This window comes from Corythoichthys intestinalis, chromosome 15 (assembly GCF_030265065.1).
Source record: "Corythoichthys intestinalis isolate RoL2023-P3 chromosome 15, ASM3026506v1, whole genome shotgun sequence".
Taxonomy (NCBI): Eukaryota; Metazoa; Chordata; class Actinopteri; order Syngnathiformes; family Syngnathidae; genus Corythoichthys; species Corythoichthys intestinalis.
This window is the reverse complement of record NC_080409.1, coordinates 6,846,363-6,862,225: the sequence shown is the minus strand read 5'-3', so window position 1 is coordinate 6,862,225 and position 15,863 is coordinate 6,846,363. Positions and strand designations below refer to the sequence as shown.

At 40.4% G+C, this 15,863-nt stretch overlaps 1 protein-coding gene across 4 annotated transcripts in view; it reads right to left on the bottom strand.

The window, feature by feature from the left end:
- The window catches only part of kif26ab (kinesin family member 26Ab), a 232,519-nt gene that overhangs the window by 19,230 nt on the left and 197,426 nt on the right, over nucleotides 1-15,863 (bottom strand). For all 4 annotated transcript variants that reach the window (XM_057858780.1, XM_057858781.1, XM_057858782.1 and 1 more), the window contains 5 exons: nucleotides 10,088-10,303; nucleotides 6,919-7,012; nucleotides 5,039-5,301; nucleotides 2,045-2,228; nucleotides 792-951 (listed from right to left, as the gene is read on the bottom strand). In XM_057858780.1, the coding sequence (XP_057714763.1) occupies nucleotides 792-951; nucleotides 2,045-2,228; nucleotides 5,039-5,301; nucleotides 6,919-7,012; nucleotides 10,088-10,303 (917 nt within the window). The remainder of the gene's footprint in view (nucleotides 1-791; nucleotides 952-2,044; nucleotides 2,229-5,038; nucleotides 5,302-6,918; nucleotides 7,013-10,087; nucleotides 10,304-15,863) is intronic.

Here is a 15,863-nt window from a genome sequence, read left to right as displayed (position 1 = left end):
GAACATTTCAAAGTAAAAGCACATCATGTTCGTCATATAAATAACGAATAACGATTTCTGGAATTAATCCCACATACTTCAGAATTCAGATTCTACACTAAGAATAGCGGTTTAGCGAACGTGCTTCCGGTGAACATTTCAAAGTAAAAGCACATCATGTTCGTCATATAAATAACGAATAACGATTTCTGGAATTAATCCCACATACTTCAGAATTCAGATTCTACACTAAGAATAGCTTTAAAATGACACCCTTTATGAAAAATCTGATTGGCAAATATTATAATACTATAATATTAATGCTAGTTTTTTTTTTTTTTTTTTTTTTTAGAATTGTTTTCAATCATGTTGGAAAGGCGAAGTCAGTGTTCTGAATCTGTTTACATTCCATTCTTTTGCACTAGCTAATGCTATGAACATTTCACCTCATTGTTTATTTTTGATTCACTGATGTTATTTACATGTTTATTTGTACTTTGATAAAGAATAAGTGTTCCAAAATGTTTTTGTGAATTCCTAAGAGTCATCAAAAATTTCATTGCTAAATTAGTTTTAAAAAAAAAAAAATTAAAAAAAAAATATTGGATTAGTCGACTAATCGTGAAAATAGTCGGCTGACTAATCGGGAGAAAATTAGTCGTTTGGGACAGCCCTACATACAACATATTTCCTCCACACCCTTCTCACCTTTTTAACCTCTGACCCATTTTCATGCCTGATATAAGCTTAAAGTGTAAAACAAGAAGCAAGGATGTGTGCCTGATTCAATGGAATTAAGTGAGGATTCTTACTTGTATGGTACATGTTTTGCTCCATTCGCCAAAGCCATGATGACATTTCCCAATGCATTCAGAGAAAGACATGCGCCCCCTCCACCTTCTCGACTTTTACTCAGGATCTTTTCACAGCTCCCCAGGTCAATGAGGTGCAGCCTGCTGCGTCCACCAGACACTGAGAGGCAAACAGCAGAGGGACAAAAGACTGAGTAAAACACATACCATATTTTCCGCGCAATAAGACGCACCTAAAAGCCGACAGTGCGCCTTATACTCCAATGCGCTTTATACAGTGGTACCTCGACATAAGATCCTTTCGACATTTGAAGAAATACGACAATTTATGACAGGGGCGCAATTTCATTGTTTTCCTGCAAGACGGACAGAGAGGTTAAAATCCACACTTTCGTCATGTTGACGGCAGCGCTCTATTTCAAATACTTAAAGTTTTTACAGTGCTTTCAAGATGCCACGTGTATTACCAGGCCGATCATAGAACGGTTAGCTTGAGTCTGATTGGTATAAGGGAGTCATGTGATTATTGTTATGACGTCTCATTGGTGAAACTGGTAGAGCCACTGTTGGCATCTGTGGCAAAAAAAAAAAAAGGAAAAAGTAAAATCTAATATGTAGAATAAAAAGGAAAAACGTAACAATTACTGTAGCCCAAGTAGTGGAGTAAAAGTAGCGTTTTTCTTCATAAAACTACTCAACTAAAGTAAAAATTATGGTTTGGTAAAACTATAGCCTGGAACTACAGACTCACTGCTGTTCCAGCTATAGAGTCTGGGAACCATCTCCTTATTGGCCTCTCGAGCCCAAACGAAATCGTCCGTGCAATCACATTCGTTTATTTGCGTGATGTGTTCTTAACGAGCAACGTCACTCTTGAGTGTCGGAAGTTGTCTCCACAACAACACAGATCGCGAATGGGAGAGCCGAGAATATGTTCCTTTCCGCGGTAAATTCAGTTTTAAATGACCAAAAAAACAGTTTTTTGCCGCTATACCAACGTTACGTCCACTCGTCGCTGATTGGTCCAGTCCGTAATTGTTTGCATGTTATCCTCATTAAAATATAAAAACCTATAAATGTTTGGGTGGTTTTAGTTCAATCAGACACTGTTTTTTCATCTGTGTGATTTTGACAAAGATCAGATCACATTTGATGGTGATTTTATGCAGAAATGTGACAAATTCCAAAAGGTTTAGACACGTTCTTATACCACTTATATATATATATGTGTGTTTAATAGAAATGACACTAACTTCCTCCCTTGCCACTCTTCTCCATGCGGTATTGGTAGATGTGCAGCGTGAACAGCATGTGGGAGTTGCGTCGCTCCTCCTCATCTGCATTGGGCTGGCTGGTGCTGCGGGCCGATATGGCGGCATCCAGGAAGAAAGCCGCCTTCTCAGCTGTCGGGGCATGTAGCTCGCTCTGATTCTGAAGCTGTAAAGGGGTTGAGTGTATGTGAGCGTTTATAGAACAAGTTATGGTGAGCTAACGAAACCACATGGCGCTTGACAATAAAACCAGGCCGGAAACGGAAGGACGGCAGCAAAAAGCTGGTTAATTGGACCCCGGCACACATTTTTGCCCATTAGATTGGGTCTCGGGGGCAATTAAAATGGCAGATATGTGCACCGAGAGAGGAAGATTAGCAGAGGTAATGGTGCAGCAGGAAGAAGAGGTAAGCCCTTCACCATGGATAGGATGATGATGATAATGAAGTTGGATGAGACATAGAAAGAAAGGAAATATGAAAGGAAACTCCATGTGGCTGCTAAGCGGAAGAAAAGCAGTCTTTGAAGTGAGGGCACATACACATCCGCCCTCACATCTGACAGCAACACCTGTGAGTGGCTTTTCAAATCCACACCATCCCCCAATAATACTTCCATTGTGCTTAGAAGGCTCACGCTCACACACACATGTAATAGAGGCTGATGGATGCTGACAAGAGTCAATGCAAAGGTAAGTTGAAAGCCATCAGTAAGGCCTTGGTGGAAATCGAGACCAAAGGAGATGCCAGGTAGAAGAAAAAATCAGAAAAGCAAAAGATCATCGAAGGAGGATGATTATGAAAATGAACATTTGGTATGTTTACGTGGACAAAATATCTTCAATCCGATCAGCCTTCCGATTAAAATTATGATCGGATGCACCGTGTTCATAGACACGTAACATTGATCCAATTACGTCTTGCGTGTTCATCAGTGTTGTTTTCCTCAACAATGACAATAACACAAACATTTATAGTTTTTCATGACGCTGACGGGCGAAAATCATGACTTGGGAGACCAGAACATAACGAGCAGAATGCCAGTTTTTGTCTGACGAGACGATGAAGAGATGAAAATGCAACATCGTTTCTGTCATATGTTTACAAGTGCATGGGGTACTTCAGTTTGGATCCTGGCAATGTTTGAGTCGTGTCACTCATGTGAGTGAGATGTGCTGTGCCTCTCCCTCCACAGTGGAGTTTAGAAAGAATTTTTTTTCATAATGTCGTTTTCCAGCACAAAGAAGTGTGTGCTGTCAATCAAATACAAAAGGCGGAGTCAGTTAAGGGATTGGCTGGAAACTGGCTAGCTGTGGTAGCATTTGGTAGCGTCACTACGAACCGGTTGGATAGTAACGAAAGGCCTTTACCTTAGCCTGAGCGAGGATTTCAGCAGCAGAGTGTTTTTGATAAGACGCTTTCTGGAAGTTTACCTAACAGTTCATCGAAGCTACCAAACGCTAACGACCAGATGCTACCAAATGCTAGCACAGCTAGCCAGACCCCACAATTCAGCCAGTCTCTGAATTGACTCCAGCTTATGTATTTGATTGACAGAATGCAATTCATTATGAAATAAAAACAACATTATGAATAAAAAGGCCATTGCGGAAAAAGACATTATGAAAAAAAAAAACACTTTTTATCTTTTCAAATCGTTTTCATAATAATATTACCTTATTTTACAATTTAAGGGCCATATTACACAATTCATCTGTTATTTATCAAAATGGTATTTGTTTTTTTCTTGAGCATGTTAAAAAATTAATGCTACTTTTGTGTTTAAAATGTCTTTTTCTAAAAAAGTGATTAAATTTATTGTTCCATGTATTGAATTCTTACTTGCACACAGTATGATTAAATTTGAATTATTACAAATCATAGACTTCATTAAAAAAAAAAAAATTATATTGAAGGGACACAGGGCGCGGGGTTCATTAATAGGGGCCTGCATTGTGTGCTTGGCTGTTAAAGCTGACCGAGTGGAATCACAGACAAAGAGCCTTTTTTGTTGAAAATTCTTGTGAATAAATGCTTAAATCCCTGAATTCTTGATAGATACGGACATAAAACAGTCTCGAATCTTGGTCAAAAGCAAAACAAAAAAAATGTGCAGTTAGCATTTATTTTAGGTAAATATGTTGAAGAATGATGCTAGTCTGTTAGACAATGTGGCGGCAGCCTTACAACAAAGAGCTTTTTACGTTGAAAATTCTTGTGAAAAAACAAAAAATATAATAATTACCTTGAATTCTCGAACAAATGACTCCTGAAATGACTTCCTGTTTATATGGTATGTGGTACAGCTTTCATACTTTTTCAAGATGAATCCGGCGTAGGCGGCACTGCATGTGTCGCTGCGACCGACTGCGAATAACTGAAGCGAATAGTGGTATGGCCCCCTACTTGAAGGCGTGGTGCAGTGAAGGTCGAATCTGACCAGTACATATCATTACGAAGTCTATGTACAAACCTGAGTGGTTTTTACCTGTTTTAGGTTTTACCAGATTTTTTTACTGCCTCATGCAGGATAATCAGCATATTGCCTCATTGACCAAAACAAACACTGAACAAAGATGGTTGCGACATTTGACCCCTGAAGGTTACATGAGGCCCCTTCTTAACCCGTTTCAGAAAAATCCTAGAACTGCCACCGCACCCTCCTATGGGGTTTCAGAATTGGCACCAAAATTTCTTGAGCCTCTGGGGTTGTTGAACTAATGCCAAGGCAAAGGGCAGCAATTGGAAAATAATTAAATTATATAATTTTTCAAACAATGAAATAAAAATGTAATTATATGCATGTGTATTTTTTGGCCTTTCGGTTTTCTTCCAAATGTTTCCAATATTCGGTTTTTGGTTTTGGCCAAGAATTTTATTCTGATCAGGCTTTTAATTGGAATAAAAGTGTCCATGTAAACTTACCCATTGTCAATATTTATGTACAGAGATTCAACACATGTGCTGTGCTTCTTACTTGTGTGCCACAAATGGGATCCTCTCTGAGATGGATGCCTGGAGATTGACCCTCTTGCTGGCTCCCTTTCGAAACTTCAGACAGCAGGTCCTTCAGCTCCTCTTCTTTCCCGAAGATTTCTACAGCAGACACCCGGACAGAGAAGCGTGCACCCGTCTTCTCCTTGCGTTCATTAATGAGCTTGAAGAGCCAGGAGATGGCACAGGGCACAACACCTATGGTCTGAGTTGAGCTGTCTTTGCCAATCATAGTGTTCGTCTTGCCTGTGAAAAGAAGAAAGAAAATCTTGTGATGAACTATTTACTACAAAGGTAAAAAAAAATGAAAATCATAATAATGATGTGAAATTGTTTTGGGGAACTGATTGATTTGAGTTTAAAATCAGTTTAGTATACAGTGGTACCTAAAAGATACGAAACCTTCAGCAGACAAAGAAATTCTAAGATTTTTCGCTTCATATTACGAAAAATTATTCATCATACGAAAGATGATACGTACTGTAATAGATAATTCCCGCTCCCAGGAATACAATAATGTAACTACGTTTGACTATAAATATATACAAATGAAATATACACACTTCAATGCTCATATATGAAACTAAAAAATAGAATTAACAAGGCATAAACAGCAAGATGAAATAGCTAGCAAGCAATGTTTGCCAAAGTTAGCTCATCTTTCAGCACTCTGCGTTTGCACTGAGCTCGAGTCATGCGGTAACGTCTGTAGAATGAGCTGAAACTCACAAACTAGTTACACTTAAGTACCAAAGGGGCAACAAATCATTACAAATAAAAACAGGCAATAAGAGGTCAGGACCGAAAATTGAATGTGGTGTTTGAGACTTTTAGTGGCGCTTGAAACGAATTAGGCGATTTACATGTAGAGCGCGATTCATTATACGAAAAAAATCATGATACGAAAGCCACTCCGGAACGAATTCATTTTGTATGTTGGGGTACAATCAGGGCTGTCAACAGACTTGCGGGGGTCCGGGGACAAGAAACCATTATAGGGTCCCCCACCCCACGCCCCACCCCTGCCACCGGCTTGTCACGACAAAATACAAGCAATGACAGTGTAACTTTTCAAATTATTAAATTTTAGATGGACATTTAAATTTAACAGACCGTAATGTGATGTGACACAATATAAACAAACAATTTCCATCTATTGTCCCATGTAGGCTACAATACAATACAACTGAGAGTGCTATGCCTGCCTGCTAAGCAACAAAACAGTATAACTAAACATCCTATGCCAGCACCCTCCACATCCCTGGGGTTATAAAGCCTTCAAACAGTGATGCACCTAGATTTTTTTGACAGCAAAAATAGGCTACAAGCGGCCGGTGACAGACTCGAATTGGGCTTTGGTCACGGTGATCGCGAATGTAAACGTTCAGTGTTAGCAGCCGTTGTCCACTTACTTACATCAACGTCCACAGCAAACTCTAGCCCTAATTCTCTAGCTACTTGTCCCCCTTTTAAAAAAATGTTCACGTTCACCTCAATGATCTTCATCTCTTTTTCTTCTTTCTTTTCTTTACTGCGCACCCGATTTATGACGACTCGCCATGTCTAGAGTTCATAGCAATGACAGATTTTGATTTCCCGCTTCAGGGCACGTACATAGTGTAGCCTTAAGTGCGCCAGAGCGGTGTCAAACCATTCTCTGCTAAGACAGACGGGAACATAATATTTAATCAGACAATGATGTAGATAAAAACGAAATATGTGAATGTAAAGTAAAAAAAATTAAGGGTCATTCAGGGGCCACTATTGTCCTGAGGCCCGGGACAACATACCCGTTTGCCCACACCCCCCTTTTCAAGGGGTTGGGTACAATGTATGTGACTTCTTGTATGTGGGAAATCTTACCGAGCTTCGCTTGACCGAAGCAGAAGATGCACCCATCTGCACCATTGGCTACTGACTGGATGACTTCTGCAACTGTACCTGAGCACACCTCTGCCTGTGGGAATACATTTACCATTCCAATCAATTTACAGACACATATAAGCCATCTTTACACAAAGGGTCATAAGTTCTGAGACTTTTCACCATTTAGTTGAATGAGAAAAAGCCTCAAAACCTTTGGCCAAAGGTATACAGTACATCATTGGCGGATGCTGGTCTTTCAATGAGGGAAAGCACAAAGTGTGCCCGCCTGTCAGTGTTTTGTGACGGTGGAGGTGCTCAGCGGCACCCGCTGCTCAGTAGGGAAAGAAACTAGGGTGCCAGAAGTCCCCAAAAACAAGCAGCGACAATAATAAAAAAAAAAAAAACACCAGAAATAGCTTTTATTTCTAGTCGTTTTTAACAAAGCCAATGTCACAAGGATGATCATGAAAGTCGGAATGAAAATTGAAAAATGCCTCCCGTGGACGCCAATATCACTGATTCTCTCATATCACTGTCAATCAAAAAGGGATTCAGCCATAGGCAGATCATCCAAACATCATGCAGAGAGCGTACGGGGCAGCCAAGCCCCGCCCACCGCCCATTGACTCCCAGAGACGCTGAGCTCCGATGAGCAGGATACGTCGTAACTAGTGATAAGAAGCTAATTATAAACAAAAGTTGAGTGCAGTTGTAGCACATATTTAGCCAATGACATGTACACACAGCAGTATACATTTGATAACCTAAAGTGCCAGCGAAAAAAATCTTAAATAGCATTATTATATGAATTAGAATCATATTTTGAGACGATTCAACTATATTCAACAATTTAGCAAAGCGCAGATGACAAGAAATTAATCTTTTAATCTGCCTTTTCGCCATGCCTTTCTTTATAGCACTCTAGCGTCCCCAGCTAGAGGATGACGTCGGCAGGGTCACCATTTCAGCTGATTTAGAATTCAGCCCATTGAGAGGGAAGTTCAGAAGGAAGAAAAGTCATCATTGTTTCAATCTGTCTAGGCCAATATTTTTACAGGATATTCTTTTTGTATAAGGATTTTTCCCCAATTGCTAAATATATGGTATGGTCATGACAAATAACAGTCTTGTGCTAAATGGAATATGAAATATTCAAAATGTATTTATTCAGTTCGGCATGGCAAAATTACTCCATAATGGTCAAAACTATCCATTTCTTGCATCTCTCGAACGATATTTTATGCCACCGGAGTTAGTCCGGCTTTTGTCATTTCCCTGTCCCCGCTTTGGAGAGTGGAAACAAACTAGGAGGCGTGACAGCTAGCCGACATGCTAAGCCGAACCGAGCGGTGTTTCAAAGCCTTATTCCTGCCTTTCGAAGCGAAAAATCACACAAAAATACCCAGGAACATATCAAATGGCACCGGGGTTGTCAATCGTCTATACTGATCAGCAACTCCTCCGGCGATGAGCAAGTTACAGCTCGTCGTTCGCCTGCTGCGGGCAGGAGAGCTCGTTTGTCGGGGAAGCAGCTGGAGAATGACCGCCGGACAAACCGGCCGACATCGGAGGAGTGCATAGTTGCCCGAGCCCAACCCGAGGATAGTGGTCTATTGCCGGGTCCACGAAGAGGGCAGAGAGAGCTGGAAGTCTGGACAATATGGAGAACCGCACGAGCATGAGCCTAGTATAGCGCTTTCCCGGCTGGTACACCAAGAGGACTGATGGGGGTATGCGACAAGCCACCGGTCATCGGCTGAGTGGCATTCTCGGTGGACAAGGAGCATTGCCAGCCACAAAATGCAAGCCACCTCCATATTAAAACGTGTGCCATGATCCCAGTATTTGACAAAATACAAAACACAATATTTACTTACTTCCTCATAAGTCCAATGGTCCCACAGTTGTCAGACTTGTTTTAGACAATCTCGGGGTTGGGGTTTTTGTAAACCAAAAAGGCTCAAACGCCTCTCCTTGGTGCAGCAACAAAACATTTGGCTGGCGTGATGCGAAAAATAAACTAATTAATCCGGAAAATCAGCTGAATCTGCAGTCACTCTGCATGCTATAAAGCAATGCTCTATTGTGAGATGCTGACCCGGGTGACGTCACATTCGCACTCCTCAAAACAGCGCGGGATTAAAAGAATTCAATATATAAATCGATCGCTTCCACACACATCCAAGTGGTCCATTTCATTCAGAAGCAAAAAATACCGTGCAAAGTATGAAATAAGCATGCTTTTTGGTGTCATAGGCACTTTAAATTTTGACATTTGTGGGCAAGCTGAGCTTGGCTTGCAGTCTTAGCAATCGCCGCTGGTGTACATCAACAAGTAGCCTTTTCAATGAACCTGAACCTTGCATGGGTTAACCAAATTATGGGAACAAATTCAGAATGTTTCATTGCCCCGGTTCATGAACGCATGCTTCAACATGTAATTCATTTTTGCAATCCGTTTCAGTATAGGCCCTTTGGGGAAGTGCTTGAGCAGCAGAGGCCCCCTTCCCATACATCATACGACAAACAAGGCCTCTAACAGCACAGCAGCTTGCTGATACAGTTAGCCACCAGCAGTGCGGTCCCAGCGGCACCATCTAGTATGTTGGCTCCAGCTCTGCAGTGAAAACGTTTTAGGCTTAAACTATCAGCGGCTTACTTATGCAAACACTTGCTGCAAGTAGAGGGAATGATGGAGGATCGCTTTCCATTACGGAGATGACTTCTTTCTTGACTGATGGCTCCAAATCATCTTGCGTATATTAAAAGTTCCATTCAAAATGAGGAACTTTTGGAGTGTTAATTACCTAGATAACTGTGCTTGTTTTAACCACCGCCTGTGTAAAAGAGCCCCGCTATATAGTAAACATGTATCTGACCTTTCGTCTTTCATGTCAGCGGGTATGCTTTCCGAGGGCTGAGATTAGATATAGCATTGAGGTTAGATATAACTAGAGTGGCTTCCAACCGTTCCCATGAGAGCTTAAAAGGCCCAGCTGTTAGGTCCGCGCTTGTAAGAGCACCCCCTGACCCAAGAGCAGCATTTTTCCTTGAGCCCCCGGCCACTCCCTGTCAGCATTAAGACATTCCTTTATCCTTGAGAGAGTAACGGATCACACGACACCTTCACAAACACTTCACAATGACGTACACAGTGTGTACTTACTTGTGAGGCGTCCTGGGTAAAAACTGCATCAAAGGCAAATATCTTTGGGACAGCAACAGTGGCGGAGCGTCTGTGTGCCGAACTTGAGTGCGGCGGGCTGGATGCGGGATCGTAGAGGGTTACCTGCTTTTTCCTGCTGTCCACTTTCAAGAAGGATTGAGACTCTGATGAGTCCGTCGCCTCCAAGGATGGGCAAATGCGCATCATCACTTTGACCTGAAGCAAAGGCAGAAACAAAGAGCAAGGGTGACAAAAACGAAAGGTTAAATGTTAAAAAAAAAAAAAAAAAAAAAACCTAGGCCAGCAATCAGGACTGAACTGGCCCTCACAGTTTGGCGCATGTTTTTTGTGTGTGTGGAACCTATTTTGTGTTGTGGGCAGGCCTGACAGAGATGTTTTTGTATAATCTGAGATGAGAAATACATTCACACGCCGAGGTGAAAAAACCCCTGTTGAAGAGGGTCCAACAAAAAGCTACTGAGCTGTGCAAACCAAAAACAATTTTCTAATTGGGCTCATTCAACCAAGTATGCCAAATTAGTGGTTCTATAAGCTACCTAAGTCCCTGAAGAGATCTCCTTCCTCTTAATGACGAACAAAGGGCCGCCGTGGCAACACAAAGAGACGTGTTGACATGGGGCTTAAATGTAGTATTACAAGAGGTCTTGTAAATACAATGCCCAAGCTGAAAGGAACTGGACATAAGTAAAATAAGTATAAGTAAGTAAACTCAAAAAATGAGGTGTTGAACTGACATAAAAAAATTATGGAAAGAATTTGCACCTGATAATATTGCTTGCCTTCAGCATTTAGCAATTGTGTCCTTTTAACATAAAGCACACATGTCTAGCCAATATTAGGCACTCATGTTGCGCGAACATAAAGCACTCTTGTTGAGGCAACACAAGGCACTCATGTTCACCCCTAAATACAGTACATGTTGAACCGATATTAAAGAAATACATAATTTGCACCTGATTAAATTGCTTTCCTTCAGTATTTAGCAATTGTGTTCTTTTAACATAAAGCACACATGTTGAGCCAACATAAGGCACAACTAGGGCTGTCAAATTTATCGCGTTAACGGGCAGTGATTAATTTTTTAAATTAATCACGTTAAAATATTTAACGGATGCACAATGGCGACGTTCTACGTATATACAGAGCTAAGAGGCAGTGACAGGTGAGTGGAGTGGATACAGGCATTCATTTGGACCGTGCTTTTAAATGCGTAAAGCTTTGACATCTCTTCCACAACAATTATAACTATTGAGGCGAGCAATGTTGGGAGTTGATGTTTTTCTTAACATTGCACACAACCTGCATTTCACACAACACAGAGAAGATATATTATTTGCAGCCGCCACACACAGTCATGGTTACCCACTTTTCATCATGCATTTGGGCAGAACAGTTTTGTCACTACATTATCATTTACTGAAAACTTAACACATCCACTAGATGGCAATATTTAGTCACAATATACAAACTCACATTTATCCTTTAAGAATCTATCCGTGGATCCCTTTCACAGAAAGAATATTAATAATGTTAATGCAATCTTGTGGATTTATTGTTATAATAAACAAATACAGTACCTATGTACAGTATGTTGAATGTATATATCCGTCTTGTCTTATCTTTCCATTCCAACAATAATTTACAGAAAAATATGGTATTTTTTAGAGATGGTTTGAATTGCTTAATTTCTAAGCTGTGATTAACTCAATTAAAAATTTTAATCGTTTGACAGCCCTAATTTTAACGTCAATGGCCGTCAATGGCATCAATTTATATATGCCTCAATGGAATCCAGTACACTGGCATCAATAGTAGGGACATTCATGATAGTCAGTGGCATGGACGTACATAGATGTCAGTGGTATTGACTTACTTAGGCGCCACTTCAATGTCAATGGGCTGTAATGGTAAATGGTCAAAAATCACAACCACCTATGTTTTCCTGTCATTGAAAATGTAGGGAAAATGTAATTAAAAATGGAATTCCGGTCATTTTGATATTTAAACGGTGCCGGTCGGTCAAACGGTTTGGAGTCTCCACTGCGCCGAAAAAATGTGGATAATAAGATTATGAAAGAAAGAAATAAAAATAAAGTTGAGGAATTTTACTAGCTGGGCCTTTGCCTTTCAAAGTCCCATCTAATAAAAAATCTCTTTTCACATACAAAATAATAATTCAATGGTGACAGTACCAATGAGGTGTCCCTTACTTTTTCAGGGAGTTGGCAATCCTACTTTTAAATCTTGCGAGAAATCACGAGACTATTGCAATTAGTTGGAAAGACACATTAACATTATGTTGCATCAACAATATCTAATCAAGCTCCTCATTCACTGTTCATGTTTATGTAGAGACTGCATAATTCAGTCATGGTCACCTTGGAAACATGATGGTTTCTTGCTGAAAAAATGCACACTTGTCTTTTAGTAAACTTTACAACCTGCCTGATTCATTTTTTTGAGTGTATAAGTAAAATGAGTGATCTTCTCTTGCCACTAGTTGGCGCTGTTGAGAGTCATATCCTTTGGGATATGACTCTCAACAAGCACGGGAAGTTATGCGCAGATATGTTGTATATCTGCCAAGTTATGACTGTTCAAAATTTGTGGTGAGAGAAAATGGCGACGGTCATTTTCACGTTCCAGTTTGGACCCCTCTGCTTCGATGAAACCTCAATATTTTTTACCAGACACCTGAACACATGTCTTAAGACTCCCCCAATGCAGGTTTGATGTGAATGGGTTTTTTTTCCCTTGGAGGAGAAGCCTGTCTAGTAAAAAAGGGTGTTTCCTGTTTCCAGCAGGGGGCGCCAGGCCTAATAGTTAGTATTTCAATTCAGTCGTGTTCAGGCTGGGATACCTCTACTACACTGTAAAAACACACCTCCTTAAAACTAGTTACAGTCCCTTATTTTCAGTGTGATCTACGAGAAATAAGTGAACCTACCTCTGCCAGTGCTTCAAGTACATTTTACCCACCTAGATTACTGAAATAAGAAAAACAGCTTGCTGAAAATAAACTTATTTTAAGCAATAAACAAGTGTATTTCATTTCATAAAAAAGCTTTGAAATGTCAATTTTTTTCTTAATTCAAGAACAGATATTGTTCAAAACATTTGAGAGCAAATTTTGCTTGATTTAGGTCAAAAAAAAAAAAAAAAAAAACTTTTATATGTATGGGCTTAATAAGAAGACATAGTAATATTTACTTAAAGTAAGTGGAATAATATTACACATTAATTTGTTAACTAGTCTTTAACACTCAAAAAGACAGAGAAAAATGATTTGATAAGATTTAAGAAAAATAATCTCATTAAGACATTAATTTGTAGAGTACATGCCAGATATGACAAAGGCTGAACCTTGTACCTGTGAGTTATTTGTCACAAGGCCGACTTTGGCACACTGCCCAGGTCAGGCCCATAAATGAAAACTCACCATTTTGATAACTTTGGATCTCGTATGTCTAATGAACAGTCTCACCAATTTTGAGGAGGATCCAACTAACTCCCCAGGCGCCAATGTCTCGAATGTGCACCTTGTAAATCGACTAAAGTTATATGTTTTTCCCACATTTAATCCAAAATACCAGATTTCCTTTTAGGTTTGGGATATGGGTCCAAGAGACGTATCAGCTCCCCAATTTTCATCGCTCTATGTTGAAAAATCTTAACAGGAGAGGCCTTTTTGGAAAGTTTAAGGAGGCAATGTTGAGCCATTTTGTTACCGTTTTCCACAAAGTTGCAATTTTATCAAAATTTACGCGAAGCCGCATGTATGTGCAAATTTTGGTGATTTTTTGAGCATGTTAAGCCCTCCAAATTAGCCATCCTCATTTGCCCACAAAAAAAATAAATAAATAAAAATAATAATCCTTTGCATTCCAATTGGGCTCTTGTACCACTCTGTGCTCGGGCCCTAATAAACCATCAATAGCCAGATGTGACTACACAAAGGGATGCAGGAAAGCATTTTATATTTACCACAGAAGGAGAAAAATTACAGGCTTCATTGTTTGTTGTGCAGACAAAAAATAGATGACATTAAATTACATACGTACATTAAATTACAGGCGTTCTGAAAATAGCTCAGCGTCCAAAAGGAAAGCTGAGTACCACATTGTGCATTAACGTCACGACATCTGTATCACATTTGATGGACAACGAAGGTTTCCATGGAAACACTCGATCCGACATTGACTGGCAAACCCAGCAGGTCAAGTTAATGCCTAATAGTGTCAGTGCAAGGCGGCAAGGTGTGCATTTAAAGTCAAGGCATGGATTGGTGCAGATGAATGTGTGTGAAGCAAGTGCCATGTGGGAGGATTAGCGCCCAAGCGGTGTGTTTTTCTGGACGGGGGGAAGCTCACCAGCAAGAATAATCCCCCTTCCACCACCTACTTACTCTTCCTACTTTCGCTCCTCCCTCCCTCTGTTTCTGTGATTGGAAAATGGAAAACAGGTACTAAACAAGAAATTCAGGGTTCATGTTTGCACATGCCATAGGTCACCATCATGTCGGACAATATGGAACAGTACCATGATGGACGTTATACCTAATCGCCATGGTTGCTGAAGGTAAGCGGGTGCTAGTTTAGCATAGCATGCACAGTGGGTTGTTTATGGTCTCTTGGCGATCTGGGAAAGATATCCCTTACATGCCACAAAAATGCTTTTTTTTTTAAAAATAAATAAGCACAGTTTTTTTTTCGGACTATGATTTGCACCTGAGTATAAGTCACATCATCCAAAAAATGTACATAGAGAGGGAAAAAAATTATTAAGCCGCAACGAAGTATAAGTCGCATTTTTGGGGAAAATTTATGTGACAAAATCCAACACCAAGAACAGACATGTTGTAACCCAGGTAGAATAGAGAACAACAGGCTGAATAAGTGTATGGTATGCTAACGTACATTACGCATAAACAACATACAGAGCAAATGCCCTGTATGTGAATGTAACATACTGTAGCTGTTAAGAGTTATTCAGATAACTGTAGCATAGATAATAGGGCTGAACGATATTGGAAAAATCGACATTGCGGGTTTTGGGGGCTTTGCGATTGCATTTCGGTAGCCCTCGGAGGCCCCTTTTTTTGGCAGGGGCCCCAAGCAACTGCCGAGCTTGCCTCTCTACTAGCCCCGCCTGTGACCATGCACAACTGAAGCGCGTAAAATGTAGCGTTTGTGTGAGTGGTCCTTTTTGTGAAAGGCAATCTGTACACATATAATGACATTTTTTACACACATACAAAACCTTGCATTTTGATTTTTACCGAACACTCTTGTGTGTCGTTTTGGTGGTTGTAATGTCCAAAAGCGGTACCTCGTCTGGGCGGGTGCCCGGGTCTAAACATCTTTACCACAGGCAGTTACCAGCCGTTTATGGCGCTCGTGAGCCCCCCCCAAAAATCCCACTCTTATTGTTTTACCAGAGGAAGAGGTTTCCTTCCTCTTTACGTACAACAACAATTCAAACGTGATTCAAAATCACGGTTTCAAAACAAAATTAAAACTACCACTTCGCAACAAACTAAATAGCATGACTAGTGATTAATGAAAAAACTGGAACAAAAACTGAAGAAATATGAGTAATTAGCATAGCTACCAAACTTTGAATATATCAAATCTGTAGCGCCGCAATGCATGCGGGGAGGCATGAGGCATGTTGGATGACAACAGTGTTGTCGGGTCCCATCTTTAACTGGCACCCCTCGCCCCCTGTCTTTGTCTAACATGAGTTCAACTCTATA